Source organism: Periplaneta americana, chromosome 3, assembly GCF_040183065.1.
Source record: "Periplaneta americana isolate PAMFEO1 chromosome 3, P.americana_PAMFEO1_priV1, whole genome shotgun sequence".
NCBI lineage: Eukaryota > Metazoa > Arthropoda > Insecta > Blattodea > Blattidae > Periplaneta > Periplaneta americana.
In genome coordinates, this window is record NC_091119.1 from 153,593,514 (window position 1) to 153,608,485 (window position 14,972).

Below are 14,972 nucleotides of genomic sequence, written 5' to 3' on the forward strand. Positions count from 1 at the left end.
AATCGTAATGGTCTTTTTGGATGTAAATACTCATCATCATCGCTGTCATTTGGTTCTTTCCTCACCTTCAATTGTTTCATTGTTGATTCTGCAGATATGTGTTGAAAATTATTTATTGCATTATTCGAAGTTTGAGAGGTTTCCATTTCTTCATTTATAGTTTCACTTGGATAGAGGGATTTCTGATTCTGAATTGAGATGCGTGGTAAGTCTGTGTGTAAATCAAATTGATCATTAACTAATGTAGTGTCCATGCTTGAGGATCAAGATCACTCGAAACACTCGCACAAAACACGAAAATATATATACTGTTCACAAAGAAAATAAGTATTAGGATCAATAATAAAATGTAAAATAGTAACACTAAGTATTAACACAATTGGAACACTTCACTTTAACACGTTAAAATCTGACAAACTATTTGTATACTCATCAAATTACACCAACACAATCACGTAATTCGAATCGTCCGCCATTCCTTCCCACGGACTCTGAGGAAGTGCCCGACTGGTCGTGCAGCAAGCGCGCTACTACTGCCACCTAACGATGTTGCATTCAACCAGACTATAACACATCTAGGAGAAGACACAACAAAAACAGTTTTAACGCAAAGCTATGAAAGACACCATGTAAACTTTTTTTTAAAATTATAAATAAAAAATTTTATTCATTGCACTTTATATAGGCTACTATTCATGATTTGAAACTTTCGTGGATATTTGAAAGTTAAAGTCGGGTTTATGTAAAACAAATAGGAAGTAGTTCTACGTAGTTGGCCCCTGAAATTCACTTCTATTCATTGTTTACTAGACAGGGCAACAGCCAAGCTGTCAGTTTTGTACAAATATATTTGAAACTGAAAGTAGTACTCCAAACTACATCGTTTTTAACATAAAAAATTAATCGGCCACCGGCAGCTTTGAACAATAATGATAGTATGACTTTACAAGAACTGACATTCTTCAAAAGCATGTGATACTAAACTTGTAAAATGTACATGTGGCGACACAGACCACGTGGGTGGGTGCAGTGTTCTCGCTTTCCTCAGATTATTTCCCATTCCCATTTCCATTTCCGTAAAACGGTTCCGGTTACGAGTTAGTAGCTAGTCTCTTCGAACACGTGTGATGCTGTATTGTGCTCGAAAAATGCTACGAAGTTGTGAATTTCCTTGTAATTGTTAATTTGCGCAATTATTCAACAATGAATGGAAGTGAAAACATAATATACTTTGGACAATTTAGGAAACTCAGTTTACAAGAACAGATTATTGCTATACAGAAGGGAAGGCCAACCCCAACACTACCTGGTCTTACATGTATGCATGTAGGCTAATTTTTAGCATGTTTCATTCAAGAAGGTGTCATTTCGTGCTGTTAACTTCTTTCCTCCTCTTAAAAAATATGCAGTAGCCTCCACTGAACCTAACCATTTTCCCCATTACTACATATACTAGTGGATTGTGGTGATTTTCTAGTTTGCAGGTTGAATTTTCTTTTGCCAACTTCGTTTCGAATTTCGATCCTAATAAATACTACAAATAGTAGTGATTTTGTAACTGGTATGTTGGCAGCTGAGACAAATATCGACATTTTGTCGGTACTGGAGTTCCATGAAATTAAATTGTACTATATTTCTGAGCCGGTTATTTGAAACTAGTGAAATTTGAACATACTAATAATTAATTAATATCAGTATTAATATTAATACATAATAGTTATTTTATATGTTGCGTTTGGTTACAATTCAAGACGATAGTCAGGTAAGTTTTCGGAGTTAGTACAAACAATTTCTTGTGGTCGAACAAAATATATTTTTAGGTTAGGTCTCGTGAGTCAATTATTTAGTCAAACCAATGAATTTCGTATTGCCAGACAAAACACTTGACATGTTTTTCTCTTTCCCATATAGTTTGCCTATGAAAATATGTTACAAATTATTGAATTATTTAGAATAACCTTTCAACATAAAGTACGGTAAGTAAATAAGTCATTCTGTACGTAGGATCGTGTGATATTTGGTAACTGTTGGCAACATTGACAAGACGGGAAAATTTGCTGTTTAGGAACTGTTCTTATGTGACCCTCAATATAAGAGACGCTAGCCCGAGGTTGCAGTGTTCTGATGACCGCTGATCTAGCGACTGCAAAAGATTCGGAACACTTCCACGAATTTCGTGTTCTAAAAGTGTCTTTAAATGTGTAACTAAAATATCATCACATATTATTGTTTCCATTTAATTGAACCAGAGTTGTTATCTTCAACATCATTATATTTATATTCATGGTTAAAGTCCACTATTATCACAGTCATATAATCACTGACATAACGATATATATATATTGACTTGTACCCTGAACTTGATAATTATTGTTCAGGATGGTTATATTTCCTACCTTTTCCTTTAAGTTGCTTATCAGTACAGACGTGTCAGTACGCACGTACACAAAGGAAACATAATGATTAAACTTTGTTTCAAATTGCATCTGTAATAACGCATGAATGATAGACCTCCGAGCACCAATATCTTACGTCGTGCATTTATTTTAGTAATTAGTAATTGCAATTCTTGCTACAGATTTTAAGGGAAAATTACACTCCTTCAAAATAATATTGAACATTTTTTTTATTTTCATGGTTTAAAACCATACAAAATGCCTATATTTTACTTTGCACTACTGTGCTTAGCACTAAAAAAAAATAAAATCTAGGCTAAGTGAAACCAGTGAAACATTCCCCATAGGTAAACAAAATGAACCACAATACAAGTCTAAGCCAAGAAAGTGGCATGCTGGTTGACAGTCTCCCGTTTATGCAATTCAATACAACTTCCCATGCATAAATAAGTTACATGAGTATAACCCGACCAGAATGTTATTACCCCTGACCTTGAGGCGCTGCTGTTCGTATACACTACGTCATCTGTCATGGATAGGAAGCCGCATGTTGAGACGACGGACGAATGTGTACACAGATGCGTTCCGGTTTCTGCCACGGGTAATAACATTTTGGTTGGGTTATACAGTATACACATCACATAAGTACATAATTATATTATATTATACTATTTACATAACAAAACTTAACATTATATTAAGACAATTTATAAAACACAACTGCATATATGTATATTTACACGCATATCATACGTAAGTTACACATACGTATAGTACATTACGTTACACATACAACACGATGTAGGGAATGGATAGGCCTATACGTGTAAAGATTTTGATATTTCTTTAATAAAAACTAATTTAAAGTAGTGACCTATTTAGTTTTCCCTTGCGCTAATAGTTTTACCATTTATGTGTCAGTATTTCACGGTCTGATGTTTCACGAATGATCGTAGTATGAAACGCATGATGGTTTAGACCACACGCACATCTTTCGATCACTTGTAGCCTACTTGAGCATAAACATTATGTCTCAATCAGTTAAGTGTTGTTAACCTTGCAGGAAACTGACGTAATGGGAGAATTCACTAATGCTGAATTAGCCGATATTAATTTAAAGTACAGAGCAGCAGGAGAAGCTACAAACGTGACAAGGAGCTCTTAAGAGCAAACAATTTTAAATAGTAGTTGGATTCCAAATACTATAGAGCAGCGGTGACCAAAGCGAGTGTCGTGATTACATTCAAACGGGTACGAGGAGTTTCCTGTACATTGCTGTTTTTTTCATTCACATACTGAAGGCAAGCAGTGGCGGTATCATGTCGCTCTACAACTTCTGTCTCTACTGTACAAGCAGTAAGAGGTGGTTTCGTAAATAATGAAAAGGAGAACTTTTTTGTTGTTCTGTCGGACAAAATGTAATATGTTTACTTTCGTCAACGGTTCAATTAGGAGTATATAGAAATATTAATTTCCACGCTGAATAATGTATTATTATTAGTATTATCATTAGTTATTATTATTATTATTATTATTATTATTATTATTATTATTATTATTACTGACCACTAAGTATGTGTTTCTATAATTCTTCTGTACGTGCATGAATATTGATATTTTTAGATCTTCTCTCCAGAAGGATAAAAATTATTAGGTTTTATCTCAATTTTAATCTTCTTAATCTTTAGGTGAGAGTAACTATTTATTAGTTATTTATTTAATAATAATATTGTAGAAAGACTGATTCAATATTATGTGCCAACGAACTGATAAACGTCAGGAATTGACATGTATTAAATCATAGTCAGGAAGAGAAAGATGAGATAAATAAATGTAAGGAAGTCAGCTACCTAATGTGGTTTGAAATATCTCGTGCTCTAAAGTCTTTTAATAGAACAAAATTTTTCAAAAGACTAGCCCTTATGATTAAAATAGCTTAAATAACTTGTCCATAAGAAGTTTATAATTTTGAAAAACTACGAATTTCTAGACCAAGTAACGAGAGAAGAATTTTGAAAATTCCTGATTATATTCAAGAGGAAGGTTAAAAAAAAAAAAAGCAAGAAAAATCGTACATTATTATTCACTGGCTCTTTATGACAGCAGTGACATTACTGATACAGCAAAGCTTGAAATTTTTATCCGCGGGATTGATCAAGATGTTAGTACAGGAAACACCACTGGTTGTAGTTTTCATGCCAAGTTTCTTTCCTCCGTCTCCTTACTTCATAGGCTGTCTGTCGCATGTAATCACTGCAGCTGGAGTTTTGGTCACCGCTGCTGTAGAGTGTAGACCAGCGTTTTCCAACATTTTTCAATATGTGGCACACTAAAGGTGTAACTTAAAATCCCGCGGTACACTCATATAATCTAAGCCAGTGGTTCCCAAATTTTCAGAGTTTTAAAGGGAATGTGTTTACCGAGTGTAGGCTTTTGTCGCGTTCGCTGAATTTTGACTCTTGTGGACCAACTTTTTAACTACTCTTTTCACTTTCATTTTTTCAATTTACTACAAACTTTACTATCTTCATTCTCTCGCGACACACCGATTGAAAATGGTTGGTGTATATGAATAATCATTGTTGTCCATCAAAGGCTCCGAGAAACGGGAGCTCTTCGTCCTAGAAGTATTGATGTTTAGTCAACTGTCCGAAGGTAGGTTTGAACCTCATAAGTTAGTTCAAAAACGCATCACTCATCATTCAATTAAGCCAGGAGATATGGTAGGACGAAATGTATATATATATATATATAGGAAAAATTCAATTCAAAAATTCAAATATCTTGGAGCAACAGTAACAAACATAAATGACACTCGGGAGAAAATTAAACGCAGAATAAATATGGGAAATGCGTGTTATTATTCGGTTGAGAACCTTTTGTCATCTAGTCTTCTGTCAAAAAATTTGAAAGTTAGAATTTATAAAATAGTTATATTACCGGTTGTTCTGTATGGTTGTGAAACTTGGATTCTCACTTTGAGAGAGGAACAGAGATTAAGGTATTTGAGAATAAGGTTCTTAGGAAAATATTTGGGGCTAAGAGGAATGAAGTTACAGGCGAATGGAGAAAGTTACACAACACAGAGCTGCACGCATTGTATACTTCACCTGACATAATTACGACCATAAAATCCAGACGTTTGAGATGGGCAGGACATGTAGCACGTATGGGCGAATCCAGAAATGCATATAGAGTGTTAGTTGGGAGGCCGGAGGGTAAAAGACCTTTGGGGAGGCCGAGACGTAGATGGGAAGATAATATTAAAATGGATTTGAAGGAGGTAGGATATGATGGTAGAGACTGGATTAATCTTGCTCAGGATAGAGACCAATGGCGGGCTTACGTGAGGGCGGCAATGAACCTCCGGGTTCCTTAAAAACCAGTAAGTAAGTAAGTAAGATATGGTAGGACGCTTAGTTCCTTTCCCCCCTCCATTGCTTACATCGCTGACTAGCAACATATTACACTAACCAGACTTCAGATGCATACAAATAATTCTTCTTTTTTTTTTAGTAGGTTATTTTTACGACGCTTTATCAACGTCTTAGGTTATTTAGCGTCTGAATAAGATGAAGATGATAATGCTAGTGAAATAAGTCCGGGGTCCAGCACCAAGAGTTACCCAGCATTTGCTCATATTGGTTGAGGGAAAACCCCGGAAAAAAACCTCAACCAGGTAACTTGCTCCACCCGAAATCGAACCAGGGCCACCTGGTTTTGCAGCCAGATGCGCTAACCGTTACTCCACAAGTGTGGACCAATTCTTCTTCCTCTGACACTTATCGTCAAGTTGGATGTACTGCCTAATAATTAGTACGAAGCTAAAAATATACAATTCTTTTCATGTTTAAAAATTACTTCTAAAATTGAGAAGATGTTTACATGATACGGTTGAATATAACCCGATACATTTCAAGCTGTTAAAAGTAGACCTACCCAAATGTGAGCAGTAATAAAACAAATATATAATAACAATAATAATAATAATAATAATAATAATAATAATAATAATAATAATGTTTTATTTAACCTGGCAGAGTTAAGGCCATACGGCCTTCTCTAACACTCAACCAGGAGTAAAACTGCGTTACAAAAAACGCTACAAATTTACAAAGTACACTACAATTTTACACACAAAACTGAATAAGATAATAATAAAATGTAAACAAGAAGTCAGTAGAAATCAGACATAGTATATAACATACAGAAAGAAAGAAAAAAGCATAATAACATGTGTGAACAGCAGGTCAAAATAAATGAGACATACAATGTATAAAAAAATAAGACAATTATTGATAATAAAAATAATAATAATAATAATAATGATAAAAATAAGAATAGTAATAATAATGATAATAACAATAATAATAATAATAATAATAATAATAATAAAATAGTGCAGTACAAAGCATATAATGAATACAATATTTTTAAGTACACACAGTAAGGAAAATTATGATTATACATAGCTCAACTTACCACATTATAGATATATCATTATCGGAAAATATGAAAACAAAAATATAAAATATGTTAAATATCACTAGAACACAAAAAAATGTGAATACGTGGAAACATGCAATACAACACTTGTCATAATAGTAAGTTAGTTTGCCAACTCGTCATAAGATAATTTTCTAACTTGGATTTGAAAGATTTCAATGTTCGGCAGCCCTTGACTTCAGGCGACAGAGAGTTTCAGTGATGAGAGGTAGCAACAGTGAAAGATGAAGAATACAGAGATGATGTGTGAAGTGGAATTTCTAGCGCGTTATCGCGTTGTGATCGAGTATTAATATTATGATAGCGAGAGAGAGTATGAAATCGAGCGAATAAATAATAAATATAGGTACTTAGCATGTGTGAAGTTAATTTCAAACTCATTTAGTCCTGTCTGCCGGAAAACAGACGTCTTTACAAAGAATCGTGTTACAGGTACAACTGGACCCCGCATACAAGGCGCCCCAGCTTATACACGCAATCAACAAAGTGGAAGTGAAGGCGATCATCAGCTCCGAGTTCTACAGGACCAACAGCTGCTACGAGATCCTGCGCTCTGTGATTCCGGAACTGGACAGCTGCCCGGCGTCCGGAGTGAAATTAATGGCAGCCAAAGTCCCGTCACTCGAAACGCTGATTATGATGAGCGACAAGCATTATCGGTGAGTTTCGCCAAAAATCATCACTTTGGGTAGGTATTAAACGGAATCCTGCACTAGAAAGGCTGCTACAAATGTAACTGGTAAGCTCACGACGGTTATCTTGGTAATTTATAATTGCAATTGGAATGATAATTTATCAGTTTTACTCAATTTGTCCATTAGAACAAAGGGTACGAGATGAGAGGAGCGATCTTTGCTATGGAATTATGAATGTAAATATGAAATCTTGGAGCACTCTGTCCTTTACAGAGGAGCATATCGCTTGGAGGACATCATATCATCTGCAAGTCCTGAGTTCGTGCAGAAAGTTCGTGATTTGCAGACTATAATACAACCGGATGAAGGAAGCGTTATCCTATTTTCATCAGTAAGACAATCTATTGATTTAAATTTTTATAAGGATTCTGAAATGTTATATTAAATTTACAACAGATTACAATAATACTGAATATCGTTGTTGTTCCTGCAATAACTCCTATGTGACATATTTATCGATTTTCAGATTTTTGCTCTATTAAATAATCTAAATAATGATACAGCAAATAATAAAATCTCCCATGTATAATTATATTTCTTTGTTTCAAAGATGTAAGAATTCACAGTCTCCTATGTACGGCTGCCATAGGATGAATAAATGTGTTTTTTCTTCCTACTGAAAATTTTTATATTTTGCACATAAGAGTTATTGCAGGAACAACGACGATATGTAATTTGGATAATTCCCTTATACAGGGTGTTTAAAAAAGTGTCGCATATTTTTACACGAGGTAGCATAGGTCGAAACTAGAAAAAAGTTCCTATAAACATGTGTCCGGAAACAAATATCTGTTGAGATATGGGCCATGCTGTATTGTGGCCTATGATAGTCATTCATTTAATAACACGAAACAACGGTGCATGTTTTGAGGGTGGATAGCATCCCTCAATAGAAGTAAACAGAGAATATTGTAGGAAACAAAGTTCCAGGACACTAATATCATTTTACTTGTGTTAGTAAGTACGTACAGCACGTACAGTATTCAGTGGTATAGACTGTTTTTCTGTTTATACACGATGGGACACCATCCCATTTTCTATGCCCGGAGGTTTAATGGGCGATGAATTGGTCGAGGAGGTCCAGTCGCATGGCCTCCCCGATCACCTGAGAATAAGACAATTGACTCACTATGCCTTTTATACTTATACTGTATTCATATTTAGTCTACTTTTACTTTATTTTATTTCCTGCAATTTAAAGAGCTTTTAGTAAAAACTATTGTGTGCACCACGCACGCAAAACCTTTAGTGGTCTCATCCCGTGTTTTGGACTCGGCTTACACCTCGTCCAAAAACACTGAATTCGTCCGCTGAAGCCTTATTTTGCGTATTAAAGAACTCGGAGATTCATTGACGCCTTCATAAACTAAGCCCGTCATCGGTCCCTCTCTTGAGCAAGATTAATCCATTCTCTACCATCATATCCCACCTCTCTCAAATCCATTTTAATATTATCCTCCCATCTAATTCTTGGCCTCCCCAAAGGCCTTTTTCCCCTCAGGCCTCCCAAGTAACACTCCATATGCATAATTATGTATTCACCCATGCATGCTACATGCCCTGTTCATCTCAAACGTCTGATTTCATGTTCCTAATTATGTTAGGTGAAGAATTCAATGCGTGCAGTTCTGAGTTGTGTACGTTTCTCCATTCTCCTGTGACTTCATCCCTCATTTTCCTTTTTACTTGGTTATTTAACGACACTGTATCAACTACGATGTTATTTAGCGTCGATGGAATTGGTGATAGCGAGATGATATTTGGCGAGATGAGGCCGAGGATTCGCCATAGGTTACCTGACATTTGCCTTACGGTTGGGAAAACCTCGGAAAAACCCAACCAGGTAATCAGCCCAAGCGGGAATCGAGCCCGCGCCCGAGAGCAACTTCAGATAAGCGTCTTAGCCAACTGAGCTAGCCGGTGGCTATTTCATCCGTCTTGGCCCCAAATATTTTCCTAAGCACCTTATTCTCGAACACTCTTAATTTCTGATCCTCTCTCAAAATAATATGTATAATAATTTCAAAATTTTATTAACTCTGAAAAATGTATGTTCGTATTGAGAATAACTAAAGAAAGTATTAACCTAGACAATATTGTGAATGCTGGAATTTGAGTATTAAATAGTATAATTATTATAATAACCTCCTTCATTTCTTTTACAGGGAACGACAGGGAACCCAAAAGGAGTGCTTGTTAGTCACCACAGCCTTGTTAACAATGCTTTTATGTTTCGCAGGAATTTGGAATACAATAAGGTGATGTAATATTCAGAAAATTCAATATCAGATTTTTCAGTAATTCTATTAAAATTTGGCTTGTAATTATTGTACATATATACTCGTATATTTGATAGTATAAAAATTTGTATTATTTTATGTAGGCCTATGAGTGAGCATAAGAGATAGACATGTTTCAATGAGAGAATATATAACGAAATTAAGAACTGAAATACGTTCGTATTTTTAAAATTACAGGGATTGTTAATGATAAGATAAAGACCAAGTTTGAGAGACAAAAGTCATGGACTCTGCTCATACATTCTTACAATCTCAATAGGTAAATCGGTATTAAGCCAAACACATAACCTGAGACCTAAAATATTTATTCTTTCAGTGTTTGATTAAATTTCATACCAGTAATATGAGAAGTTCTCAAAAAGTTGGAGAGATTATAAGGTTGAATAGATTTTATAATGTTTACTTCTCATTTACCTAGTTTAGAGAGATATGAGTGTATGGGACAAAGAGTCATATTCATTATGATTATTTATTTATTCACGTAGTGTGAACTGTATTATATTATGTATAATAAATTACACTTCACTATCCACTAATGTTGTTCACTTGCTGCGTACAATGACTGTTACGTCAATTTATGGCATACGTATTATATTTGTAGTGGATAGGTCAAGTTTTACGCGAATACTTCTGTTTCTTCTTTCGTATTCATTCCATTATAAGCCAGTTTCATCAACGTTTGTCACATTTTTTTACTTTGAATTCTAGAACTACGTGGGCACATATTCTGGGTAAATTTTCATTACCATTTCTGTAATACTCTACGCGCATCTTACTTCTTAACGTGAGAGCGCCCAATGAAACCCGCAACATATCACTGCCACTTAGCGGCAGCAGGCCGATGTCGCCCGCAATATACCATTATTGAAAATTAAGTTTGACTATAATAATTGTATATGTATTACACTTAAGATATGAATGTAGCGAATGATGCATCTATTTTCTTGCACTGGTTACAATATTCACTAAAAGCTAAAGTTTTATGATTGTAAGTACTAAAATGTTTGGCATCAAACGGTGATTTACGATTATTTGAAATCATAGGCTACAACCAGCAATTTATTGAACGTTCCAAGCAATTGCAGATTTTCCACGAATCTCCTATCATCTTTTCGAACGTATCGTCAAAAATAAATTTAAAAATAATAACAGTACAATATTTGACGATGCCAATTTAACGATTTTTAGTTCATATAGCTTACAGACTGTTTAATAAAGTTATGTTTTGATATAATGGGTGGATAGGTTGTAGAGTAATTGCAAACCCGGCAAGCCGGCTCTCGGCTGAGCCGCTCGCAGTAGAGGAGCGTCTTTTTCTAACAGGATTCCGCAACAACACATACAGTGGACTATTCTACGGACTAATTTCAAAGAGTATTCTAAGATAGAATTATATGTAGGAATGCGCAGCCCTCCGATTCCCCGATCTAATCCCATGTGAATTTTATCACAGAAGAACTCTAAAAGACAATGTAAAAAATAATCTGCATAGCCTATCCTGGAAGAACTGGAAAACAGCATTCGGGAAAACATCACTTCTATTTCTCCATTGCTTAGCTAATCGTCGTTATTCCGGCAATAACTCTTCTTCTTCTTCTTCTTTCACTACCTCCTTATTGCCGCCTAAGCAGCGTGGAGGGGTTGCCTCTGATCCATTTCTTATATTGATCCCGGTCAGCTGCAAGGAGTTTTATTTGTGCAATCGACTTTCCCCTTTTTTCGACTAACTCCTTGACAACTTCTTCCCACATAATTCTTGGCCTCCCTTTCGGGCGACTTCCCGAGGTTTAGCTTCTGCAAAGTGCCTTGTCTTCCTTCCTTCCTCCATCCTTTGGACGTGTCCATACCACTTCAACTGCTGTTCTTCTATTCTTTTGACTACTGGTTCTTGTTGCAATTCCTCTCTGATGCGTTCATTTCGTATCCGGTCTCTCCTGGTTTTACCTGCTATTCTCCTTAGTAGGCCTACAACATTCACCCTACTTAAATCATTTTTTGTTAAGGCCCAGCTCTCGCATCCATATATTAGTATTGGTTCTATAATTGTTTTCTGAACCCTAGTCTTTGTTCTCTTTTCCAACTCTGACTTTCCAAATATAATGGCAATAACTTCTATGTGACATATTTATCGATTTTCAGATTCTTGCTCTATTAAATATCTTAAATAATGATACAGCAAATAATAAAATCTCCTATATGAAGAGTCCATTGTAAGAATGATGAATGTCACTTTCTTGTCGAAAATGAACCAAGACTGTCAATGCATAGCTTAACACATATGAAGAGTCCACTGCAAGAATGGTGGATGTCACTTTCTTGTCGAAAATGAACCAAGACTGTCAATGCATAGCTTAAGACATATAGAATGTACATAGAGAGTTATATGGCATTAACACTGATAGTCATTGTCCAGTAATGATCGGAAAATCACAGTTAAGCTTTGAGCGCTAAGCATTTCAAACTTTCAATTGCTTCTCCTGCAAAATTTATTCCAAATGATATCCATCATTCTTGCAGTGGACTCTTCATATAGAATGTACATAGAGAGTTATATGGCATTAACACTGATAGGCATTGTCCAGTAATGATCGGAAAATCACAGTTAAGCTTTGAGCGCTAAGCATTTCAAACTTTCAATTGCTTCTCCTGCAAAATGTATTCCAAATGACATCCATCATTCTTGCAGTGGACTCTTCATACGTAATTTCATTTCTTTCTTTCGAAAATGTAAGAATTCATAATCTCCTATGCACTACTGCCATAGAAGAATAAATGTGCTTTTTCTTCCTACTGAAAAATTTCGTATTTTGCACATAGGAGTTATTGCAGGAACAACGACGTAATGTTCCACCTTTGTCTTTAAAATGAAAGTTAGGGTTGCGCAGCAAGTGAATCACTCCGTATAAACTGGATATAGGATTTTGTTAAGTTTTATAGTTTTAATTCGCACCTTATAAGATAATGTGCTATAAAATAATTTTAGGAGTCGAAGCCTGTAGTAGCCACGCTGCTGTGCCATATGATGAGCAGCCTGGGGTGTGTAATCGCTGCGCTATGCCAAGGAGTGACTTGCGTTATACCACAACCTGTGTTCGATGCTAAGAGACTCCTGGAGGTCATTATACAAGAAAGGTATATTTATTATCTCCTATCAAGTTAAAAAAAATGTACTACTACTACTACTACTACTACTACTACTACTACTACTACTACTACTACTACATATTACTACAGTATATACTAATATATACTCCGATTTCAGATGTACTCACATCTTAGCAACCCCAGCCCTGTATATTGACTTGATAGTCAAGTCACGTGAGCATGATCTGAAAGTCACTACGTTAGAAATGGCGGCATATGGGGGAGCCCCATGCTCAGAACAAGTGGCTATGCAAATGAAGGAAATCCTCAACGTAAAGAAACTGGTAGTAAGTAACACGTTCTTCATACACACTCCTAGAAACATATTACATTTTAATAGTTATTTATGCAACAAGTGGATAATTTTGATGATTATGGCATGAGTCAATGTTTCTCGCAATCACTATCGTTCGTGCTACAATTTTCACGAGTGTCATAATAAGATTATCCACGAGTAGGATACAACACTTTATGGCATCTTAGCGTTATAAATTGTAGGAGATAAATTAAGAAATAATTCGGCATGAATAACTGACAAAGTCTTCACATGTTTGTATCGATTAATTGCACCTCGCATTGGCACTGAATGAAGAGAAATGGTTGACCTTGCAGGTCCAAGCATTCCGGTATTACGTCATAGCGAATACGTCATTGCTATTATTGGCACGCGTAGAATAATAAGCCGATTATGCACGATATTGGATGTAGTAACAACCTGTTCATAATGCTAGGATGGCATAAAAAATATAAATATATTATTCTTCTAATACTCTCTCGTTTTATGTAATTATGTAGGGGAGACTGTTGTACCTCTAAACACTTTTCACATTTTATTTTTTTTTTATTTTGGAAATGAAATATTTTAAATAAAAAAAATGCTTTACATAATTATTGAAGATTCCTTTACAATTTCCTGTATGTATTTTCCTGTTTTACAGATCTATTAAGGATGGAAAAAATAAAATGAAGGGATATGTAATGTGTTCAAAGGTACAACAGGTTCATGTACCTTGGAACATACCCTCTTGTAAGTTGGAACACCTGGAATATAGGTGGGAATATAAGCTGTAAAAGCTGACAATCATATTTAAAATGTATTTGCCATCATAAACCAGGGCAGGCTTCTCTGATTGAGATTTTATTTCCTGGAGGAGCAATAACTGCTTCAACAGCTTTCTTCAAGGCATCCGGATCAATTGGGGGCCTCTTAACTCCAGACTTACTTCGTGACATGATCTTAAAATAAAAGAAAAACAAAAACTGATAGTATTTTGTACCTTGGAACATGTACCATGGTACAACATCTTTTGTGTTCAAAGGTACAAGAGGATGCACTTTTAAACAAATATGGCTCCCAAAACTAGAGATTCGAATAAATCATGGAAATTAAAATATGTTATTACTCACCACATGATAGTAAACACACTGTACTTTAAAGATATTAACAAATACAATCTGGTTTTGTGTTAGAAAACATGTATCAATGAACGAAATGTTTACTTTTGGTACTAAAAAACTTCTTTTGTCCACAGAACTCACACTTTGTAATAAATCAAATTGAAACTACGACCAGAGCTACTTAGCGGCTTTCTCTACAATCTACTTCAGTTTCAGTCCTCTAGGTAGCAGCAAAAATTAAAAAAAAAAAAAAAAAAAAAAAAAAAAAATGTTCAAAGGTACACTATGCTAAAGGTACAACAGTCTCCCCCTACACATAATACAATAAGTAAATTCTAACAGATATGGTCACAGGTGTAGTGTTCTTAGTTACAAATCCATCAGTTTCAAATTAGATTTGAATCTGGAAAGATGTTCTCTTGAACCAATAGCTATTTGCATTTCTTAAGGCAGGGTTGGTGCGTAATTATGGGCAGAAGTGGCTCAAGCCCAACCAGATTTTTGGTCATGAAAGTTTAGAATTTTCATATTAT

At 35.2% G+C, this 14,972-nt stretch overlaps 1 protein-coding gene across 1 annotated transcript in view; it reads left to right on the forward strand.

The window, feature by feature from the left end:
* Nucleotides 1–14,972, forward strand: part of LOC138696682 (uncharacterized) — a 105,047-nt gene that overhangs the window by 12,440 nt on the left and 77,635 nt on the right. The window contains exons 4-8 of the mRNA XM_069821967.1: nt 7,335–7,561; nt 7,811–7,928; nt 9,763–9,855; nt 12,881–13,029; nt 13,160–13,328. Coding sequence (XP_069678068.1) covers nt 7,335–7,561; nt 7,811–7,928; nt 9,763–9,855; nt 12,881–13,029; nt 13,160–13,328 — 756 coding nt within the window. The remainder of the gene's footprint in view (nt 1–7,334; nt 7,562–7,810; nt 7,929–9,762; nt 9,856–12,880; nt 13,030–13,159; nt 13,329–14,972) is intronic.